Here is a 22,386-nt window from a genome sequence, read left to right on the forward strand (position 1 = left end):
CTATTCCCCTCAATCTCCTGGGACTATATACAGTGTAAAGCAAAGGCATGGAGATTGATTGGAAACATCCAAGGATGGACTGGCAATAGTGCAATTCTGGCAAGTACCAGATGGGCTGGTCCATCTTTAGTCCATCTGACTACATTTTTTGTTGTTGTTGTTGTGCACAATTATAATACTAATAATAGGTTTCTTAAAAAATGGTCTGGTGTGGGGGGCCTCGAGAGAAACAAAAGGTCCGCTGTGTTAGAAATGGTCCCAGTCCGTCCCTGTGAACATCACATCACAGCATGTTTAGATGTCATACACCAGCCACAGTGACGTAATGATGAACCCAGGGGCTCACAGAGTCAATCCTGAGACTATCCCGTATCCCTGAGACTGTCAGAAGGTGGAGACTCCTCCATCAATGTTTGCCTGTTTGATATCTGTGCTGTTTCATTGTGTTGCGTCACTCACTGGACCATCAGTTGCTTCTGTAGAATAAGTCACCGTATACATGTTCACCCTGTGTTTCTGTGTTCAAGCTTTCTATGGTGACTGACTGCCCCAGTTGTAACGTAGTTCAAGGCTCTGTTTGAATATCTGGTAAACACCACCTGCCTTCCTCCCTTTCTTGAAGCAATCACTGATCTTACACAAATTGATAGGTGTAAGCTATGGTTCTATGCCACATAGCTTTCACCTACCCAGACTTTTCAGATCGGGGATTTCTTTCAGGAAGGGAGGAAGAAAAAAGGCCTTCTCTAAAGTATTTCAACAGGGCTGTAGTTATACCATCCTGTAAGGTTAATGATCTGTGTGTCTCTCCTCTCTCTGTCTGACAGGATGACTACATCCCATACCCGCGGATAGAGGACGTGAGTCAGCGCTCTGATACCATCATATCAGCTGGATCAAAACACTATGCACACACAAGCATGAATACCACAAAACCCACGTATGCATACATATACACACACACACACCCACACACGTGTAGTAATGCAAATACTGGTGGTCAGTGTAAAACAAGGCTCAAAGGACATTTATAGACACATTTATGATCAAAATCCCAAGCTCTTATTTATTTCTATGGCCCTATTCTTGTGCATGGTGTTTTGGTACATAAACCCATTGTCCCTTGTTTCTGTGGCTCAGATTCTGGAGAAGGGTAGCCCATACCCGCAGGTGATCCTGCCCCAGTTTGGGGGTTACTGGATTGAGGATGCCGAGGCGCCTGCGGGCACCCCCACCTCCTCGGAGAGCAGCTTCTGTGAGGAGGATGACGGAGGGGGCATGAGCCCTGGGGGAGGGTTTGGCTTCAGGCTGGAGTGTAACAGCTCGGCCAGGGCCTACCGCAAACACTTCCTGGGCAGGGTGAGTCAAGGCCTATTTGGCTAGTAGTAGTAATGTGGGTGTGTGAGTAGGGGGGAAGGGGGGGAAGCGCCTGCATGTGTGTGTTCTGTGTGTGTTTATGTGTGTACGTGCGTGTGTGTGTGTGTTCTCTGTAAGGGTGTTTCCCTCTTTTAGTCCTTCTCCATCCAGTGATTTTTCCTATTTCAGACTTAATTCTGCTCTGGGGTTATGACTAAGAGTTAGGAATCAGTCATTTGGAAAATGAACGTATAATTGACTCCAATTATACGGAGATTTGTGAAATATTGACGGTAAAACCTTATTAGAAGGTGTGTAACTTCTTTAAACTGTCTCATCATACTATGTAATGATTCACTGTCTGTCTGACCCTCCCTCCCTTCCTTCCTCCATCCCTTTCTCCCCCTCTTTCTATCTCTCTGCCTCTCTCTCTCTCCCTCGCTCTCTCTCTCTTTCTCTCTCTCTTCTTCAGGAGCATATGAACTACTACTGCACAGGCAGCAGTCTGGGGAACCTCATTATGTCACTGAAGCACGAGGAGGCAGAGGGCCAGGAGTTCCTCCGCATCTTGCTCAGGTAACTACACTAGGGCCAGGAGTTCCTCCTTCATGCTCAGGTAACTACACTAGGGCCAGGAGTTCCTCCGCATCTTGCTCAGGTAACTACACTAGGGCCAGGAGTTCCTCCTTCATTCCCAGGTAACTACACTAAGGCCAGGAGTTCCTCCATAATTCTCAGGTAACTAATCAAATCAAAGTTTATTTGTCACGTGTGCCCGAATACAACAGGTGTAGACCCTACAGTGAAATGCTTACTTACAGGCTCTAACCAATAGTGCAAAAAAGGTAAAGAAATAAAAACAACAGTAAAAAGACAGTGAAAAACAGTAGTGTGGTTATATACAGTAGCGAGGCTATGAAAGTATCGAGGCTACATACAGACACCGGTTAGTCAGGCTGATTGAGGTAGTATGTACATGTAGGTATGGTTAAAGTGACTATGCATATATGACGAACAGAGAGTAGCAGTAGCATAAAAGAGGGGTTGGCGGGTGGTGGGACACAATGCAGATAGCCCGGTTAGCCAATGTGCGGGAGCACTGGCTGGTCGGCCCAATTGAGGTAGTATGTACATATGTACATGAATGTATAGTTAAAGTGACTATGATAAACAGAGAGTAGCAACAGCGTAAAAGAGGGGCTGGGGTGGGAGGGGCACGCAATGCAAATAGTCCGGGTAGCCATTTGATTACCTGTTCAGGAGTCTTATGGCTTGGGGGTAAAAACTGTTGAGGAGCCTTTTTGTCCTAGACCTTCACTCCGGTACCGCTTGCCATGCGGTAGTAGAGAGAACATTCTATGACTGGGGTGGCTGGGGTCTTCGACAATTTTTCGGGCCTTCCTCTGACACCGCCTGGAGTACAGGTCCTGGATGGCAGGCAGCTTAGTCCCAGTGATGTACTGGGCCGTACGCACTACCCTCCGTAGTGCCTTGCGGTCGGAGGCCGAGCAACTACACTAAGGCCAGGAGTTCCTCCATCATTCTCAGGTAACTACACTAGGGCCAGGAGTTCCTCCATCATTCTCAGGTAACTACACTAGGGCCAGGACTTCCTCCATCATTCTCAGGTAACTACACTAGGGCCAGGAGTTCCTCCATCATTCTCAGGTAACTACACTAGGGCCAGGACTTCCTCCATCATTCTCAGGTAACTACACTAGGGCCATGAGTTCCTCCATCATTCTCAGGTAACTACACTAAGGCCAGGAGTTCCTCCATCATTCTCAGGTAACTACACTAGGGCCAGGAGTTCCTCCATCATTCCCAGGTAACTACACTAGGGCCAGGAGTTACTCCATCATTCTCAGGTAACTACACTAGGGCCAGGAGTTCCTCCATCATTCCCAGGTAACTACACTAGGGCCAGGAGTTCCTCCATCATTCCCAGGTAACTACACTAGGGCCAGGTGTTCCTCCATCATTCCCAGGTAACTACACTAAGGCCAGGAGTTCCTCCATCATTCTCAGGTAGCTACAGTCATATAATAACATACAGTAGGGCCAGGAGTTCCTCCATCATGCTCAGGTAACTACAGTCATATAATAACATACAGTAGGGCCAGGAGTTCCTCCTTCATGCTCAGGTAACTACAGTCATATAATAACATACAGTAGGGCCAGGAGTTCCTCCTTCATGCTCAGGTAACTACAGTCATATAATAACATACAGTAGGGCCAGGAGTTCCTCCATCATGCTCAGGTAACTACAGTCATATAATAACATACAGTAGGGCCAGGAGTTCCTCCTTCATGCTCAGGTAACTACAGTCATATAATAACATACAGTAGGGCCAGGAGCTCCTCCTTCATGCTCAGGTAACTACAGTCATATAATAACATACAGTAGGGCCAGGAGTTCCTCCTTCATGCTCAGGTAACTACAGTCATATAATAACATACAGTAGGGCCAGGAGTTCCAGTAGGGATGCAGAATCTGCCCTGGCCTGGACCCATAAATACAGCCACAGCAGACTGTGTCCAGTGGGCCTATGTTGGGTCTGAAGCCATGTTCTAGTCACACTACTCCTACCTTATGAATGTGGATTTACACCCTTTACACACTTATCATGTAACCGGTAGCCAGAACTTTCACTGTAGATATAGGAAGTATGTATGTGCAATGTGCACACAGCCTACCTGTTTTAAGATGTGGTTATTGATACTGTTTTTCCACAATCATCACCCAGGTCGAGGACAAAGACACATCATGACAGGATCTCTCTGGCAGGCCTCAACCAGCTTCCCAGCGTGCCCCAGATAGCCAAGGTAAGGAGGACTGACCTAAGCACCAGCAAGTACCACATGTTCCCTCAATGCAACATGTGCTCCATGTAAAGTGGCGATCTGGATTTCAAATATCAACAATGCTGACAGCCCGCCACTGTTTTGGTAAACAGCTGAGGCTGGGGCTGAAGAAATGTAACCACTTTCAAATACATAGACTGACCATGAGATGAAAATGATCGTTTTAAACATGTGTTGAAACTATACAGTGTTTGTTAACAATTACATTGTTTACAAACAATGAAGTAAAACAAGCTTTTGGCTTCTGATGCGGTAAGACAGTTGAAATAAGCTCATGATTCATTTATACATATATTGTAATTAATTTAACAGTCCAATAAGGGATGTTCCAATAACAGATTGCCCCTTTAACCTTAAATGGATTTCTTTCTGCACTGTGGTTTCAAATGGAGCCGTATCTGTCTGTCTGCCTGTGTTTCAGCTCCTCTGTGACGACGTGACTGGCCTGAAGTTCAACCCGGTCCTGTACCCCAGAGTGAGTCTGCTCCACAGTTTCCTTTCAGCCAGGCGCTTCCACCTCTACCACAGTAGCCATAGAACCAGGGACATTCATGAGGTCATGCTCTAGAAGTATACATCATTTTCTAGCCATTTTATTTCTATGGGGGCATGCAGCATTTTCAAAACGTTTTGCAATGGAACCCAAGTGTATCTTATTGGACAAGCCCAGGTAGTCTCTCCCTTTTTAAGTCCCTTTTCTTCCGTTTGCTGCCTAATGAACATGATCCAACTTCCACCTGGTCCACTATACAGCCTGACCAACCTGTTCTCTCTAACTGATGTGGTGAAGGCAGTGCTAAAGACAGATCTGATCCAGGACCTGTTCATCACATCAGAGGTCCTTTGGATGATGGAGCTGCTTGTTGTGCCTCTGCTCCGGGTCCTGTAGAACTCATCTGTTATTATGACAGTCTGCTCAGACTGCCCATTCCACACTGGTCGCAGCTGACTGCCTTTCAAAAGGGCCACAATCAACCCACTGTGGTCCTGGGTCATATTCATTAGGGCATGCAATGGAAAACATTTTGCAGACTTATTAGACAAGTCCAAGTCGTCCCTTGCTGTTTTAGTCAGTTTCTTTCCGTTTGGTGCCAACCCTGACCTCCCCAGACGTGATAGACATATACTACCTGACCAAAAGTATGTGGACATCTGCTTGTCGAACATCTCATTCCAAAATCATGGGCATTAATATGGAGTTGTTTCCCCCCTTTGCTGCTTTCACAATGTCCTCTCTTCCGGGAAGGCTTTCCCCTAGATGTTGGAACATTGCTGCAGGGACTTGCTTCCATTCAGCCACAAGAGCATTAATCAGGTCGGGCAATGATGTTGTACGATTAGGCCTGGCTCGCAGTCAGCGTTCCAATTCATCCCAAAGGCGTTCGATTAGGTTGAGATCAGAGCTCTGTGCAGGCCAGTCAAGTTCTTCCACACTGATCTTGACAAACCATTGGACCTCGCTTTGTTCACAGGGGAATTGTCATGCTGAAACAGGAAAGGGCCTTCCCCAAACTGTTGCCACAAAGTTGGAAGCACAGAATCGTCTAGAATGTCATTGTACGCTGTAGCGTTAATATTTCCCTTCACTCGAACTAAGGGGCCTTGCCCGAACCAAGAAAAACATTTTATGTCCTACGTGCTTCAGCACTCGGCGATCCCGTTCTGTGAGCTTGTGTGGCCTACCACTTCGCGGCTGAGCCGTTATTGCTCCTAGACGTTTCTACTTCACAATAACAGCATTTACAGTTGACCGGGGCAGCTCTAGCAGGGAAGAAATCTGACAAAATGACTTGTTGAAAAGGGGGCATCTTAAGACGGTGCCATTTTGAAAGTCACTGAGCTCTCCAGTAAGGCCATTCTATTGCCAATGTTTGTCTATGGAGATTGCATGGCTGTGTGCTCGATTTTATAGCCCTGTCAGCAATGGGTGTGGCTAAAATAGCCAAATCCACTCATTTGAATGGGTGTCCACATACTTTTGTATATATAGTATAAATGTCTGCCCGAGTTATGGAGGGACTTTATCACATAACTGGATATTATACAGTTGAAGTCGGACACCTTAGCCAAATACATTTAAACTACATTTTTCACAATACCCTGTCTTAGGGCAGTTAAGATCACCAATTTATTTTAAGAATGTGAGATGTCAGAATAATAGTAGAGATAATGATAATTTCAGCTTTTATTTATTCATCACATTCCCAGTGGGTCAGAAGTTTACATACACTCAATTAGTATTTGGCAGCATTGCCTTTAAATTGTTCAACTTGGGTCAAACGTTTTGGGTAGCATTCCACAAGTTTCCCACAATAAGTTGAGTGAATTTTGGCCCATTCCTCCTGACAGAGCTGGTGTAACTGAGTCAGGTTTGAAGGCCTCCTTGCTCGCACACACTTTTTCAGTTCTGCCAACACATTTTCTATAGGATTGAGGTCAGGGCTTTGTGATGGCCACTCCAATACCTTGACTTTGTTGTCCTTAACCCATTTTGCCACAACTTTGGAAGTATGCTTGGGGTCGTTGTCCATTTGGAAGACCCATTTGCGACCAAGCTTTAACTTCCTGATTGATGTCTTGAGATGTTGCTTCAGTATATCCACATAATTTTTCTTCCTCATGATGCCATTTATTTTGTGAAGTGCACCAGTCCGTTCTGCAGAAAAGCACCCCCACAACATGATGCTGCCACCCCCGTGCTTCACGGTTGGGATGGTGTTCTTCGGCTTGCAAGCCTCCCCATTTTCCTCCAAACAGAGGACATTTCTCCAAAAAGTACAATCTTTGTCCCCATGTGCAGTTGCAAACCATAGTCTGGCTTTTTTTATGGCGGTTTTGGAGCAGTGGCTTCTTCCTTGCTGAGCGGCATTTCACGTTATGTCGATATAGGACTCGTTTTACTGTGGATATAAATACTTTTGTACGTGTTTCCTCCAGCATCTTCACAAGGTCCTTTGCTGTTGTTCTGGGATTGATTTGCACTTTTCACACCAAAGTACGTTCATCGCTACGAGACAGAACACGTCTCCTTCCTGAGCGGTATGACGGCTGCATGGTCCCATGGTGTTTATACTTGCGTACTATTGTTTGTACAGATGAACGTGGTACCTTCAGGCGTTTGGAAATTGCTCCCAAGGATGAGCCAGACTTGTGGAGGTCTACAATTTTTTTTCTGAGGTCTTGGCTGATTTCTTTTGATTTTCCCATGATGTCAAACAAAGAGGCACTGAGTTTGAAGGTAGGCCTTGAAATACATCCACAGGTACACCTCCAATTGATTCAAATGATGTCAATTAGCCTATCAGAAGCTTCTAAAGCCATGACATCATTTTCTGGAATTTTCCAAGCTGTTTCAAGGCACAGTCAACTTAGTGTATGTAAACTTCTGACCCACTGGAATTGTGATACAGTGAATTATAAGTGAAATAATCTGTCTCTAAACAATTGTTGTAAAAATGACATGTGTCATGCACAAAGTAGATTGTCCCAACCGACTTACCAAAACTAAGTTTGTTAACAAGAAATTTGTGGAGTGGTTGAAAAACGAGTTTTAATGACTCCAACCTAAGTGTATGTAAACTTCCGACTTCAACTGTATGTATATACACATCCTTATAATGTTGTTGTTTTGGTTTCAGGGCTCTCAATTGATAGTAGGTTATGACGAACATGAAGTGAACAACACCTTTAAGTTTGGTGTCATCTACCAGAAGTTTGGTCAGGTGAGTGTGATATGCAGGTTTCTATTGCCAAATGGGGTTTCAGTTTTTTCCTTATCAATCCCATGCTATTTATTTTTGCCCTGTAACCTGCATTAACATCTCTCCCTTTTAATCTTCTCCCTTCATCCCTCTCTCCTCTCATCGCTCCATCCCAGACGTCAGAGGAGGAGTTGTTTGGGAACAACGAGGAGACGCCAGCCTTCCGGGAGTTCCTCAGTGTTCTGGGAGACAACATAGAGCTGAACGACTTTAAGGGGTGAGAGACACTGATACAACTTTACTACGAGAGAGAGAGAGAGAGGGAGGGAGAGACAGAGACAACTCTACTACTGCGAGGGAGGGAGAGACAGGCTATGTGCACACTGCCCACAAAATGAAGTGGAACTGAGCTGCACTTCCTAACCTTCTGCCAAATGTATGACCATTTTAGAGACACATATTTTCCTCAGATTACACAGATCCACAAAGAATTCTTAAACAAACCCAATTTTGATAAATTCCCATATCTTCTGGGTGAAATACCACAGTGTGCCATCACAGCAACAGGATGTGTGACCTGTTGCCACAAGAAAAGGGCAACTAGCGAAGAACAAAGACCATTGTAAATACTACCCATATTTATGTGAAATGATTTTCCCTTTTGTACTTTAACTATTTGCATATCGTTAACACACTGTATATATACATAATATGACATTTGAAATGTCTTTATTCTTTTTGAACTTTTGTGAGTGTAATGTTTACTGTTAATTCTTATTGTTTATTTCACTTTTGTTTATTATCTACTTCACTTGCTTTGGCAATATTAACAAATGTTCCCCATGCCAATAAAGCCCTTAAATTGAATCGAAATTGAATTGAGAGAGAGATGGGGAGAGCGAAAGCGAGAGAGACAGAGACAACTCTACTACTGCTCTGATACTGAGAGAGAGAGAGAGGTAGAGAGGGGGGGATAGAGGGAGTGAAAGAGAGAAATGCAGGACTTTGACTATATATACTGCTACTCTGCTACCATTCATCATGAGTAGGGCCAGGAGTTTCCCTGTCACGTGATCAGGAAATGCTCCTTGCCCTACCCAATAATTGAATGTAATGGTAATGCTAATCATATTGTGTTGTCACTGTGCTCCTAGGTTCCGTGGGGGTCTGGACGTATCTCACGGTCAGACAGGCTCTGAGTCTGTCTACACCGTCTTCAGACAGAGAGAGATGATGTTCCACGTCTCCACTAAACTACCCTTCACTGAGGGAGACATACAACAGGTCCTGAACACGCTACACAACATACAGCATAGTAATAGTGGTCACAGTAGGTGTTTTGTGAGTGTGTACGTGTGTATGTCACTCATAAACACCCTCTGTTTCCTCATCCCTCACACCATTCCTGTACATTTTGCCTCTAATAATTGTGACTAATAATACTGTAGAACAAGGTGTTTACAAAACGCTATCCTCTTATTCCCTCAGCTCCAGAGGAAGAGGCACATAGGAAATGACATCGTGGCGGCGGTCTTCCAGGAAGATGCCACACCCTTTGTGCCTGACATGATCGCCTCCAACTTCCTCCATGCGTATGTGCTGGTGCAGGTGGAGAATCCTGGTACTGAACACACTACATACAAGGTCTGTGCTACAGCCTACTACGAACCTAACAGGCTCACTATGTGATATTTGCAAAGCCGTTTTTCATTTTTTATTACGGAGTGGGTCTTTAAGGCATGGATATTATGTAACCGGTGTGAAATGGCTAGCTAGTTAGCGGTGCGCGCTAGTAGCGTTTCAATCGGTGACGTCACTCACTCAGAGACCTTGAAGTAGTTGCTTGCCTTGCTCTGCAAGGACCGCGGCTTTGGTGGTGCGAAAGGGAACGATGCTTCGAGGGTGACTGTTGTCAATGTGTGCAGAGGAACAGAAGCAATACTGTTAGAATTACATAAGCCAGACTATCCACACAGTAAATGGGTGACATCAATTGCTTTCTGTTGGCAGGTGTCTGTTACAGCGAGGGAGGATGTACCTCCGTTTGGCCCACCTCTCCCCAATCCAGCGGTCTTCAAGAAGGTAAGTAAGAGAGAGAGAATTACAGAAAAAGATACAGAAAGAAAGAGATGGAAGGAGAGGGATAAAATACACAGGGAGAGCGAGAGATGGAGGGAGAGTTCAAGTTTCCCGCTGTTATTTACAGTGAGAGTTTGATGATAAACTTGCCGTTATACAATGTATTCATAAAGTATTCATAATGCTTGCTTTACGCCACATGCTGTGTTACAGCCTGAATTAGAAATGGATACAATTATGTTTTTTCACACCCATCTATCTACACACAATACCCCATGACAAAGTGAAAACATGTTTAAAAAGTTTTGCCAAATGTATTGAAAATGAAATACAGAAATATCTAATTTACATAAGTATTCACACCCCTGAGTGAAGACATGTTAGAATCACCTTTGGCAGCAATTACAGCTGAGTCTTTCTGGACAAGTCTCTAAGGGCTTTGCACACCTGGGTTGTACAATATTTGCATATTTGCCATTTTCAAGTCATGCCATAGATTTTCACGCCGATTTAAGTCAAAACTGTAACTAGGCCACTCAGGAACATTCAATGTCGTCTTGGTAAGCACCTCCAGTGTATATTTTGCCTTGTGTTTTAGGTCAGTGTCCTGCTAAAAGGAGAATTTGTTTCCCAGTGTCGGTTGGAAAGCAGACTGAACCAGGTTTTCCTTTATGATTTTGCCTGTGCTTCGCACTATTCCAATGTATTATTATTTTATCCTCCCTAGTCCTTGCCGATGACAATCATACCCATAACATGATGCAGCCACCACCATGCTTGAAAATATGAAGAGTAGTACTCGGTGATGTGTTGTGTTGGATTTGCTCCAAACATGACATTTTGTATTCAGGACAAGAAGTGAATTGCTTTGCCACATTTGTTGCAGTATTACTTTATTGCCTTGTTGCAAACAGGATGCATGTTTTGGAATATTTTTATTCTGTACAGGCTTCCTTCTTTTCACTCTTTCATTTAGGTTAGTATTGTAGAGTAACTACAATGTTGTTGATCCATCCTCAATTTTCTCCTGTTACTGCCATTAAACTCTGTAACTGTTTTAGTCACCATTGGCCTCATGGTGAAATCCTTGAGAGGTTTTCATCCTCTCTGGCAAATGAGTTGGGAAGGTGTAAGGGAGTGCATAACTGGCGGCAGGGAAGTCAGGCGCAGGAGAGCAAAACTTGGTAATCAAAGGAGCAGTTTAATTCATAAAACCACCGGTAACCAGAACCACAAACAAATGGGTACAAAACCCGTCGCGCACCAGAGAAAACGTGCACATGCACTTACAATAAACAATTCCGCACAAAGACATGGGGGGGAACAGAGGGTTAAATACACAACATGTAATGAGGGAACTTGAGACCAGGTGTGTGAGAAGACAAGACAAAACAAATGGAAAATGAAAAGTGGATCGATGATGGCTAGAAGACCGGCGATGGCGAGCGCCGCCCGAACAAGGAGAGGAACCGACTTCGGCGGAAGTCGTGACAGAAGGACACTTGTATCTTTGTAGTGACTGGGTGTATTGATACACCATTCAAAGTGTAATTAATAACTTCACCATCCTCAAAGGGATATTCAATGTCTGCTTTGTTTTTGCCCATCTACCAATGTGCCCATCTATGCGAGGAATTGGTAAACCTCCCTGGTCTTTGTGGTTGAATCTGTGTTTAAAATTCACTGCTCGACTGAGGGACCTTACAGATAATTGTATGTGTGGTGTACAGAGATGAGGTAGTCATTCAAAAATCATGTTAAACACTATTATTGTACACAGAGTCCTTGCAACTTATTATGTGACTTGTAAAAAATGTAAAAAGCAAGCATAAAAAGCTAAATGCCTTCTATGCTCGCTTCGAGGCAAGCAACACTGAAGCATACATGAGTCCACCAGCTGTTTCGGATGACTGTGTGATCATGCTCTCCGTAGCCGATGTGAGCAAGACCTTTAAACAGGTCAACATTCACAAGGTCGCAGGGCCAGATGGATTACCAGGACGTGTACTCAGAGCATGCGCGGATCTACATGTTTCAAGCAGACCACCATAGTCCCTGTGCCCAAGAAAGCGAAGGTAACCTACCTAAATGACTACCGCCCTGTAGCAGTCATGTTGGTAGCCATGAAGTGCTTTGAACGGCTGGTCTTGGCTCACATCAGCACCATCATCCCGGAAACTCTAGACCCGCTCCAATTAGCATATTGCCTCAACAGATCCACAGATAACGCAATCTCAATCGCACTCCACACTGCCCTTTCCCACCTGGACAAAAGGAACACCTATGTGAGAATGCTGTTTATTGACTACAGCTCAGCTTGACTACAACACTATAGTGCCCACAAAGCTCATCACTAAGCTAAGGACCCTGGGACTAAACACCTCCCTCTGCAACTGGATCCTGGACTTCCTGACTGGTCGCCCCCAGGTGGTAAGGGTAGGCAACAATCTGCCACGCTGATCCTCAACATGGGGGCCCCACAGGGGTGCATTGTTAGTCCTCTCCTGTACTCCCTGACGTCACAACAGTGGTCGGCCTGATCACCGACAACGATGAGACAGCCTATAGGGAAGAGGTCAGAGACCTGGCCGTGTGGTGCCAGGACAATAACCTCTCCCTCAACGTGAGCAAGACAAAGGAGCTGATCGAGGACTACAGGAAAAGGAGGGCCGAACACGTCCCCATTCACATCAACTGGGCTGTAGTGGAGCGGGTCGAGAGTTTCAAGTTCCTTGGTTCCAACAAACTATCATGGTCCACTATCACACACCAAGACAGTCGTGAAGAGGGCATGACCCCCCCCCCAATTTTGAAATTAAATATAGAAACATAATTCCATATTATCGGGGATTTTGTGTATAGGCCAGTGACACAAAATCTAAATTGAATCCGTTTTAAATTCAGGCTGTAACACAACAAAATGTGGAAAAGGGTAAGGGGTGTGAACACTTTCTGAGGGCACTGTATCAGTCCTTTCCGTCCCAGCGACTCCAGACGACCAGGTGATGACGAGTATGGTGCTGATGAAAGTCACCTCTCCCCCTCCCCTCCCCCTCTCGTCTCTCCCCAGGGTCCTGAGTTCCGCGGCTTCCTCCTGACAAAGCTGATCAATGCAGAGAACGCCTGCTACAAGTCTGACAAGTTTGCCAAGCTAGAGGTGAGAGGGGCAGATGACTCGACACCCTGGATGTGCTGTTTAATCTCTTTCATCTATCGCAATCCCCTCTACTACTGCTTCTTAAATGATACATTGTGGTGTTGTTTTTTTGCATGTGTGTGTGTTTGCTTCTGTGCATCTGTGTGTGTCTCTATGGATCTGTGTGTGCGTGTGTCTGTGCGTGTGTTGTAGGGGCGGACGCGAGCTGCGCTGCTGGATAACCTTCACGATGAGCTGCACAGACAGACCCAAGTTACTCTGGGGCAAGGCCAGGCTGGGGAGGAGGACAAGCTGGAGAATGGGGGCCATGGGGGACTGCTGGAGTCCTTCAAGGTGACTCTTTTACACCATTTTTTTTACCTCATCATCTGACGCCATGTCTGAACCTCTCTCTCTCTCTCTCTCTCTCTCTCTCTTTTCTCTTTGTCTTTCTCTCTCTCCCCCCTCTCTCTCTTTCTCTCTGTCTTTCTCTCTCTCTCTCTCTCTCTCTCTCTCTCTCTCTCCCCCTCTCTCTTTCTCTGTCTTTCTCTCTCTCTCTCTGTCTTTCTCTTTGTCTATCTCTCTCTGTGTCTATCTCTCTCGCTCTCTCTCTTTCTCCCCCCCTCTCTCTCTTTCTCCCCCTCTCTCTTTCTCTCTCGCTCTCTCCTGCTCTCTCTTCTCTCTCTACCTCCTCTCTCTCTCTCTCCCTCTCTATCGCTCTTTCTCCCCCTCTCTCTTTCTCTCTTCTCTCTCTACCTCCTCTCTCTCTCTACCTCCTGTCTCTGTCTCTCTCTCTTTCTCTCTCTCTCTCGCTCTCTCTCTCTCTGTCTTTCCCTCCCTCCAACCACACTGCTGTTGATTGAGATTAAGGGGTATTAATCATCGTACCCCCTTACCCGTCTCTCTCCATCTCTCTCTCCCTCCCCTACCCTCCCTCTCTGACCATATGGTGTCTCACTGTCTGTTCACAGGCATTGTGGAGGTGTGTGTTGCATACCACTCATTCAACCACTGGGGGTGCTGTGCTCATCGCTACAACAGCAGTCACTGTTTATTACCTGTCATCGCAGATACTGTGTTATACTAATTGAGAGACAGAACAAAGCATATCCCATATTGAAAGCTTCTCCAAACATTGAAACACTCAGTAAACACTGTTCAGGTGGTTTTGCTTGTTGTGTTTTATGCCATTGAGACTAACGTTGAAACACACTGTCCCTATCTCCCTTAGTCTGACCTACTGGTGATGACACGTTATCATAAGGCAGGCAAAAGGGCAGGTCAAGGGCAGGCAGAGGTCAGTAATCCAGATAGGTGGGGCAAAGGTACAGGACGGCAGGCAGGCTCAGGGTCAGGACAGGCAGAAAGGTCAAAGCCGGGAACAACTAGAAAACAGGAACTTAGACAAGACAGGAGCAAGGGGAAAACCGCTGGTGGGTTCTACGAACAAAACGAACTGGCAACAGACGAACAGAGAACACAGGTATAAATACACGGGGGATAATGGGGAAGATGGGTGACACCCGGAAGGGGGTGGAGACAAGCACAAAGACAGGTGAAACAGATCAGGGCGTGACATGTAGTTCCACAAGTAAAACACTACTGAAAACACTACTAGATCAGAACTTAGTTCAACTAACACCAAGCTACTGCAAAATGTAGTTAAATTACTAGTTGAGCTACATATACTGTAGTTCACTACTCCCCAACACTGATAATACTACAGTCATATCTCTCACTATCCATGCACTGCACTCCTTATTCTTCTGTGTAGGAGAAGTGCACTGTGGAAAAAATGGGGTGAATTAATCTGGCAACTGGAGGGCTGCTGGGTTCACATCCTTAAGATGTTCCCTCTAGTGTTGGGCCCTTAAGCAAGGCACCTTTACCACACAACATGCTCTGCATCCAGGGGCGCTGTGCTTGTCTCAGCTGTGTGCAGAGACGACTCCATCACCGCTCCCTTCTAACGCGCTCCCTCCTCTGTCCCCTCCTCTGTCCCCGTCTCTGTCCCCGTCCCTTAGCGTGCGATGCGCGTCCGGAGTCACTCCATGGAGACCATGGTGGGGTCCCACCGTCACCGGAGTCCTGGGGTGGGAGGGGGGGTCCCGGCCAGCTTGAGTGGAGGGGGGCTGCCGCAGAGCACCGAGTGCACAAAGAGTACCTTCACGGTGAGAGGGGGGGCAGAGGTCATAAAGTCATATTTACACATAAATGAAACTGGACATGGACATGCACATACTCTTGGTAAATTGCACGTTTTGCAGAAATGTCCTCTAATGAGTCATGATGTCAATATGTACTTTTGCAAACAGTCACATCCATGTAATATCCCCATATTATCAGTGTGCTGATGTAATTTCAACTGTTTTATATGAGAAGGGTATTGGTCGATCACAATGTAGCCAGAATCTGCCTTAATGACGCTCTATCAGCCTCCTAATGCTGTATATTGCCTGCTTGTTAATGCTATTAACCCGGTGTCTCTCTCCAGCCACCAGTGCTGTCAGCCAAGTCTCCCCTAAAGAGTCCAGTGAAGCGTCGTTCAGGCCTCTTCCCCCGCCTCCACTCCAGCACAGAGAGCCCCTCGGACAGACACACACAGAGGTCAGCAGGCTTTCCTGAGCCTGTTCCCAAGTCTGTTTGTGCCGTTTTGTCAATGACCACAGGAGTTGGCAAGACATCACAAACAGATCTGGGACCGGGCTGTGCATTCAGGTCATAATACTGACGCTTTAGTTTTGTCAATGTCTATTTGTTCTATCGGCTAACTTGGTCCGTATGTTGTTGCAGTGACCAAAAGACCCCAGACATCTGCCCGCTCGGACAGGAAGGGAGGTCAGAGACGTGGTCCAACCCCAGTTCGCCGGAGAGGTGAGATGAACCACAAACAAAACACTGAACATGAACACAAGGTGTGCATGATGTGTGCATGTGCTCTGTAAACCTCTCCTCTCCTTCCCTCTCGTCTCCTCTCCTCCCATCCTCTCCTCTCCTCCCGTCCCCTCTCCTCCCCGCGTCTCTCCTCTCATCTCTTCTCCTCTCTTCTAATGCTGTTCCTCTACCTCCTGTCACCAGGCCGTTCCTCAAGCTGAAGGACTGCAGCAGACCCAACATCTCCCGCTCCTCCTCCAGCACCAGCAGCTTCAGCAGCACCACCGGGGAGGGAGAGGCCCTGGAGGAGCTTGACACTGTGAGGGCCCGCAGCCACTGGGGAGGCCCTGAAGGCATTGTGCTGGTGGCGTGTGTAGGATGGACAGAGGGTTAGGGAGTAGGGAGGCAGGGGGGACAATGAGGCAGTCGGCTGGGAGACAGGGGGGCAGGGTGGGCTTGGGTGGGCCATAGCATTTGGATCAGGACTGGCAGGGTGCTTCTGGCACATAATTGGGCAGATCATAGGCCTGTGGTGCTCAGAAGTTGTGGGACCCAAAATGATGAGCTGTATCAGGACCATGTTTGTTTTATCATTAACTGCACGAAGGCATCAACAAATGACACAGTTGGAATGATTTGAGATGATTTGGCAGTACTGAGAGAATAAATTGAGATGATGCAATGACAGCTGGTGATTAAGTCAATTATGGTTTCTGTCACTCTCTTTGGATCATATTGCGTTGGATGTCAATCACGAACACTTGGCAAAGGATGAGAATGATTGTATCCTACATACATTACACATTACACACACACAGATCAGTGTTTACACACAAAGAAAACTGTTGTTCAACAGTTAACAGCTCAGTTTACAGTTTTGCTGTTGAACAGAACTCAGTTAACCGAAGGCTGGAATTTGTGTGCCCCTCTGGAGCAGTTTGGGGGTTAAGTTCCTTGCTCAAGAGCACAACGGCAGCACAGTGCTGAAAACCAACCATCTGTAATAATTCCAGCTGAAGTCTGTTGGCCTTGAGTTAGTAGCCCTAGTCTGTAGTGTGTAGTCTGTAGTGTGTAGTCTGTAGTGTGTAGTCTGTAGTGTGTAGTCTGTAGTGTGTAGTCTGTAGTGTGTGGTGTGTAGTCTGTAGTGTGTATTCTGTAGTGTGTGGTGTGTAGTCTGTAGTGTGTAGTCTGTAGTGTGTGGTGTGTAGTCTGTAGTGTGTGGTGACCGTAGAATGATACAGACGGATGACTACCCTCGCCCTGACAGCTCTTCCTCATCTTCCCCTTCCTCGTCTCCCTCTTCATCCTTCCCTCTTCCTCTTCTCCCTCCTCATCTTCCTCTCCCAGGGAACCCACCCATCCATAGCCTCGTCGTCCGTGTTCAGCCCCTACCCTTCCCTCAGCGTGGAGAGCCAAGGCTCTGCCACCCCCCTCATCATGTGTCGCAGTCCCACAGGTAAACACCCTGGTAAACACCCACAGACTGATACACTACACAACACCTAGGTGTGACTGACTGGGATCCAAACCCGGGTCTCCTGCACACCACAAGACCATGTTAGCCCTTTGGGCTGAAGTCTAGGCATTCAGCAAGTCATCAGGGTTACTCTACACTCGAGCATCTCTGTTATATAGGTCTCTATGCCCCTCTGTATCCATCTCTTACACTGTAGATTCCAATGGTGGGTTTGTTGACATTCTTTACTTGAACTATCAGGAAGCACACGTGTTACTTACTTTATTGTCCTCGAGTATGTTTTCTCATCCTCTGTGTGTGATTGACACTCAATCATAGAGTATGTATTCCTCTGTTAACGGAGGCTTTGTCTTATTCTCCCTCCAGATGTAAAGAGTAAGATGTCTCCCAGGTCAAACTTAAAGTTCCGCTTTGACAAGATGAGTCACGCCACAACAGTAAGTGATGTCTCACTGTACTATGCTGTACGGTACTATACTGTACCGAACTGTACTGTACTGTACTATACTATACTGCACTGTACTATATACTATACTTTACTATACACTGTACTGTACTCTATTCTACTCTACCCTGGTCTACTGTGCTGCATGTGTGATAAACACACTGCTCAGTGAATGCAGTCTTGAAGTGACCCACTGCTCTTCTCCAGAGACATTAGGATTTGATAGGTGGATATAGCATCAGGGACAGTAGCTTGGTCCTGTATTACAGTCCCTTCACTGCTGGTTCTGCTCTGAGCTGGGTCCTGTATCACAGTCCCTTCACTGCTGGTTCTGCTCTGAGCTGGGTCCTGTATCACAGTCCCTTCACTGCTGGTTCTGCTCTGACCTGGGTCCTGTATCACAGTCCCTTCACTGCTGGTTCTGCTCTGACCTGGGTCCTGTATCACAGTCCCTTCACTGCTGGGTCTGCTCTGAGCTGGGTCCTGTATCACAGTCCCTTCACTGCTGGTTCTGCTCTGAGCTGGGTCCTGTATCACAGTCCCTTCACTGCTGGTTCTGCTCTGAGCTGGGTCCTGTATCACAGTCCCTTCACTGCTGGTTCTGCTCTGAGCTGGGTCCTGTATCACAGTCCCTTCACTGCTGGTTCTGCTCTGAGCTGGGTCCTGTATCACAGTCCCTTCACTGCTGGTACTGCTCTGAGCTGGGTCCTGTATCACAGTCCCTTCACTGCTGGGTCTGCTCTGAGCTGGGTCCTGTATCACAGTCCCTTCACTGCTGGTTCTGCTCTGACCTGGGTCCTGTATCACAGTCCCTTCACTGCTGGGTCTGCTCTGAGCTGGGTCCTGTATCACAGTCCCTTCACTGCTGGTTCTGCTCTGAGCTGGGTCCTGTATCAGAGTCCCTTCACTGCTGGTTCTGCTCTGAGCTGGGTCCTGTATCACAGTCCCTTCACTGCTGGTTCTGCTCTGAGCTGGGTCCTGTATCACAGTCCCTTCACTGCTGGTTCTGCTCTGAGCTGGGTCCTGTATCACAGTCCCTTCACTGCTGGGTCTGCTCTGAGCTGGGTCCTGTATCACAGTCCCTTCACTGCTGGTTCTGCTCTGAGCTGGGTCCTGTATCACAGTCCCTTCACTGCTGGTTCGGCTCTGAGCTGGGTCCTGTATCAGTGTCCCTTCACTGCTGGTTCTGCTCTGAGCTGGATCCTGTATCACAGTCTCTTCACTGCTGGTTCTGCTCTGAGATGGGTCCTGTATCACAGTCCCTTCACTGCTGGTTCGGCTCTGAGCTGGGTCCTGTATCAGTGTCCCTTCACTGCTGGTTCTGCTCTGACCTGGGTCCTGTATCACAGTCCCTTCACTGCTGGTTCTGCTCTGAGCTGGGTCCTGTATCACAGTCCCATCACTGCTGGGTCTGCTCTGAGCTGGGTCCTGTATCACAGTCCCTTCACTGCTGGTTCTGCTCTGCATCCCTCATCTCTTGTCTGTAGTATCTATCAGCTTGATCCCTCATTAGAATAGAGATGACGATGATGATGATGATGATGATGATGATGATGATGTTGTTGTAATGGGACATTTATGTTATTTTCTATTGCAGTCCGAATAGAAATCTGGATTTTCCAAAAAAGGGACAACACTGTTGGAGCAAAAAACATCCACAACATCACCAACGCATCACAATGGAATCACAAAATGTACTTAACTTCATGACTAAAGGGAATTAAGTGGATTAGCTAGTGCATAAGAGCACACATGCAGACAGATACTGAGCTGGAAAGGAGGGAGAATCCTGTGAGTCCTCTCAGTGTCTCTCTCTCTCTCTCTCTCTCTCTCTCTCTCTCTCTCTCGATGTGTCTGGTACAGAAATAGCTCACAGTGAGAGGCTAGGCGCCATGTGTTGCTGAAATACTCATCTGTAACATTAACCTCATACAACAAGTAGACAAGGCAAGGTTTAAAGGTCCAATGCAGGCATTTTATCTCAATATAATATAATTTCTGGGTAACAATAAAGTACCTTACTGAGATTGTTAACAAATGGTCAAAAATAAACAAAAATAGCTCTTTAGCAAAGGGCAATTTCTCAAGCAAGAATTTTGCTAGGACTATCTGGGAGTGGGGAGGGGAAAACTGAAAACTAGCTGTTATTGGCAGAGAGGTTTGGAACTCTCTTTCTTATTGGTCTATTAACCAATGTACTGCATGGTAATGTCACCATGGAAGGCCAGAACTCCATCCCACCTAAACAGGCAGAAATTTCAGGGCTTTTCAAACAGCTATTACACTTAAAGGGCATTATCATAATTTTCACAATTTCACAGTATTATTCCAACCTCATAGTGTGGAAATATATATAGAACACAGGAAAAGCTAGTAGAAAGAGGAGGAAGGGAAGCGCTACTAAGGTACACAATAGTAAATGTTGGGAGACAGAAGGTGCTCTTTGGTAAAAGGGGCGAGTTGGTCATCAAAAAGAAAGGAGGACCAAGGCACTCTTCCTCCTTTCTTTTTACAGGAAAAGCTAGTGTTTGATTGCACAGGGCCTTTAACCTCACAACATTCATCGTCATTGATTTATGAAACTGTGGTTATAGGTCACTTTTTCGCTGCACTCATCTCTCAGATTACAGCGATTGTTCATTGTGGTCCTCTTCTGTTACGATCTCCATATATGGGTCCAGGATGGTGTAAGTTGTGGTACTGGCCTTCAGAAACGGATGTTGTTAACCATGGGAAATGTCTCTCTTGTCTTTGCCCCAGTTTGTCTGTCTGGGGACAGTTAGTCTATTGCCTAACAAGGAGTTCTTCCTGCAGTAGTTTCGCTTCTTTTTGAGTCACCTGTTGTAATGCTGGTCGTCTTCCCCTCTGGCCTCACACACAGTACAGTCAATGCAGGTCAATAGAGTGGATCAATTCACAATAGAGATAGATACAGTATTTAGATACTGCATAGATTCTAGGGTTGCTAGGGTTGGGGTCAGTTCCATTTCAATTAAACTACTTATATTTTTAATCTCAGAGGAATACATTGAGGACAATAAGGAATTGGAATTTTTGTTGACTTCCTGAATTGACACGGAATTGATAGATACGGTATTTATCTATATGGCTCAATCCTCATCAAACAGTATTGTAGTGATCAAGTTTGTCTTAAGCCGCAGAAGGAAGGGACTTGACCCTCATAAACCAAGTGCTCTATTTGTGGAGATTTGCTCACATGAAAAGAAAAATGCCATTGCGCTCTGTCACAAGCTTAATTTAGCCAAAGTCGCGCATTACAATCTATCTGAAACCCTTTCACTTTCCATGTGCTTCTCACTATGTGAGAGTTTGAGCAGAGAGTTTGGATTTGGTTTATGTTTATGTTTAGCTGTGGGTGTCTGATGAATCCAGACCTGGGTTCAAATACTATTTGAAATCTTTCAAATGATTTGAGTGTGTGCTCTAGCCTGCCTGGTTTGCAGTTTTGGGACTATTGTATTGGTCCATTAAGCCAGGCAAGCTTATTCAAGCACAAATAACGTATTTGAAAAGGTTTCATGTAGCATTTGAACCGAGGTCTGCTTCTCACATGTCCTTATATAAACAGCCAGTTGTATTTCACCCAATGAATCAATGTTAATTGAAAACATGTATGCTTATAAAGGGTGCATAGCTGAGAAACACAGACTGCTCCATGGAAATCATTTTCAGTAGTTAAAGTCATTTCACAATGTTTTTTCTCTCACTAACATTTCTCTAAAAATAAATAATTGGCAAGATAATATTTTAAAGGGATCTTACATATTTTGGAACTGTGATTGAATGCCTTGTGATTTTGATGGTTCATTTTTCAGTCTTAAGTAGAAGCAAATAGCAAAAACATTTGATCTTACAAACCTCAAAACAATGTTAGTGCATTGTAGTTCCAAAATATATGATCGCTTTACTTTGTTGCAAGCTATATGATTATAAACAAATCATGTGTGAATGTGTTCACCCAGGAACGCATCAAAATGGTAAGGTCTCCATTGATGTGACCAAATCAGTCAACTATATTTGAGTTTGGGAGAATATCCATGCACTATAGCTGTATAGAGGTTCATTCCTATTGCTGGAATATTTGTGACTGGAGTTCTGTTATTGGTACACAAAAACTCAGAAAGTTGAGCAGGGCAGAAAGTTATATAGGAACTAGTCTTTCAGTTTGTAGAGGGCATCCACAAGTGCCCCTCAGCCTACTCTCTGTTAATAAGGCCATAATTTATTGATTTTATCTTTTGCTATTGATGTTATGTAAAAATGTAATTGCAGATTAAATTAATGAAAGAGGTCAAATGAAAGGAAATGTTAATTTAAAAAGCCTAAACATGTATATGTATATTTCGTTATGTAATGTGCCATTAAGAATTTATTGTAAAATAAAATGTTGTATTTTGTGCCAATTTGTGTTGTGTTGCTTAATTCAGTGACC

At 45.5% G+C, this 22,386-nt stretch overlaps 1 protein-coding gene across 9 annotated transcripts in view; it reads left to right on the top strand.

Moving 5' to 3' along the window:
• LOC106612653 (rap1 GTPase-activating protein 2) overlaps positions 1-22,357 on the top strand; it is a 95,210-nt gene extending 72,853 nt beyond the window's left edge. For all 9 annotated transcript variants that reach the window (XM_014214031.2, XM_014214029.2, XM_045724417.1 and 6 more), the window contains 19 exons: positions 828-860; positions 1,141-1,359; positions 1,829-1,932; positions 4,104-4,182; positions 4,643-4,696; positions 7,860-7,943; positions 8,099-8,199; positions 9,077-9,206; positions 9,411-9,566; positions 9,933-10,004; positions 13,072-13,158; positions 13,351-13,491; positions 15,162-15,308; positions 15,632-15,744; positions 15,931-16,011; positions 16,216-16,330; positions 17,359-17,467; positions 17,855-17,925; positions 19,531-22,357. In XM_014214031.2, coding sequence (XP_014069506.1) covers positions 828-860; positions 1,141-1,359; positions 1,829-1,932; positions 4,104-4,182; positions 4,643-4,696; positions 7,860-7,943; positions 8,099-8,199; positions 9,077-9,206; positions 9,411-9,566; positions 9,933-10,004; positions 13,072-13,158; positions 13,351-13,491; positions 15,162-15,308; positions 15,632-15,744; positions 15,931-16,011; positions 16,216-16,330; positions 17,359-17,467; positions 17,855-17,925; positions 19,531-19,539 — 1,905 coding nt within the window. In that variant the 3' untranslated portion in view covers positions 19,540-22,357. The remainder of the gene's footprint in view (positions 1-827; positions 861-1,140; positions 1,360-1,828; positions 1,933-4,103; positions 4,183-4,642; positions 4,697-7,859; positions 7,944-8,098; positions 8,200-9,076; positions 9,207-9,410; positions 9,567-9,932; positions 10,005-13,071; positions 13,159-13,350; positions 13,492-15,161; positions 15,309-15,631; positions 15,745-15,930; positions 16,012-16,215; positions 16,331-17,358; positions 17,468-17,854; positions 17,926-19,530) is intronic.
• Positions 22,358-22,386: the final 29 nt, after the last annotated feature.

Source organism: Salmo salar, chromosome ssa09, assembly GCF_905237065.1.
Source record: "Salmo salar chromosome ssa09, Ssal_v3.1, whole genome shotgun sequence".
Taxonomy (NCBI): domain Eukaryota; kingdom Metazoa; phylum Chordata; class Actinopteri; order Salmoniformes; family Salmonidae; genus Salmo; species Salmo salar.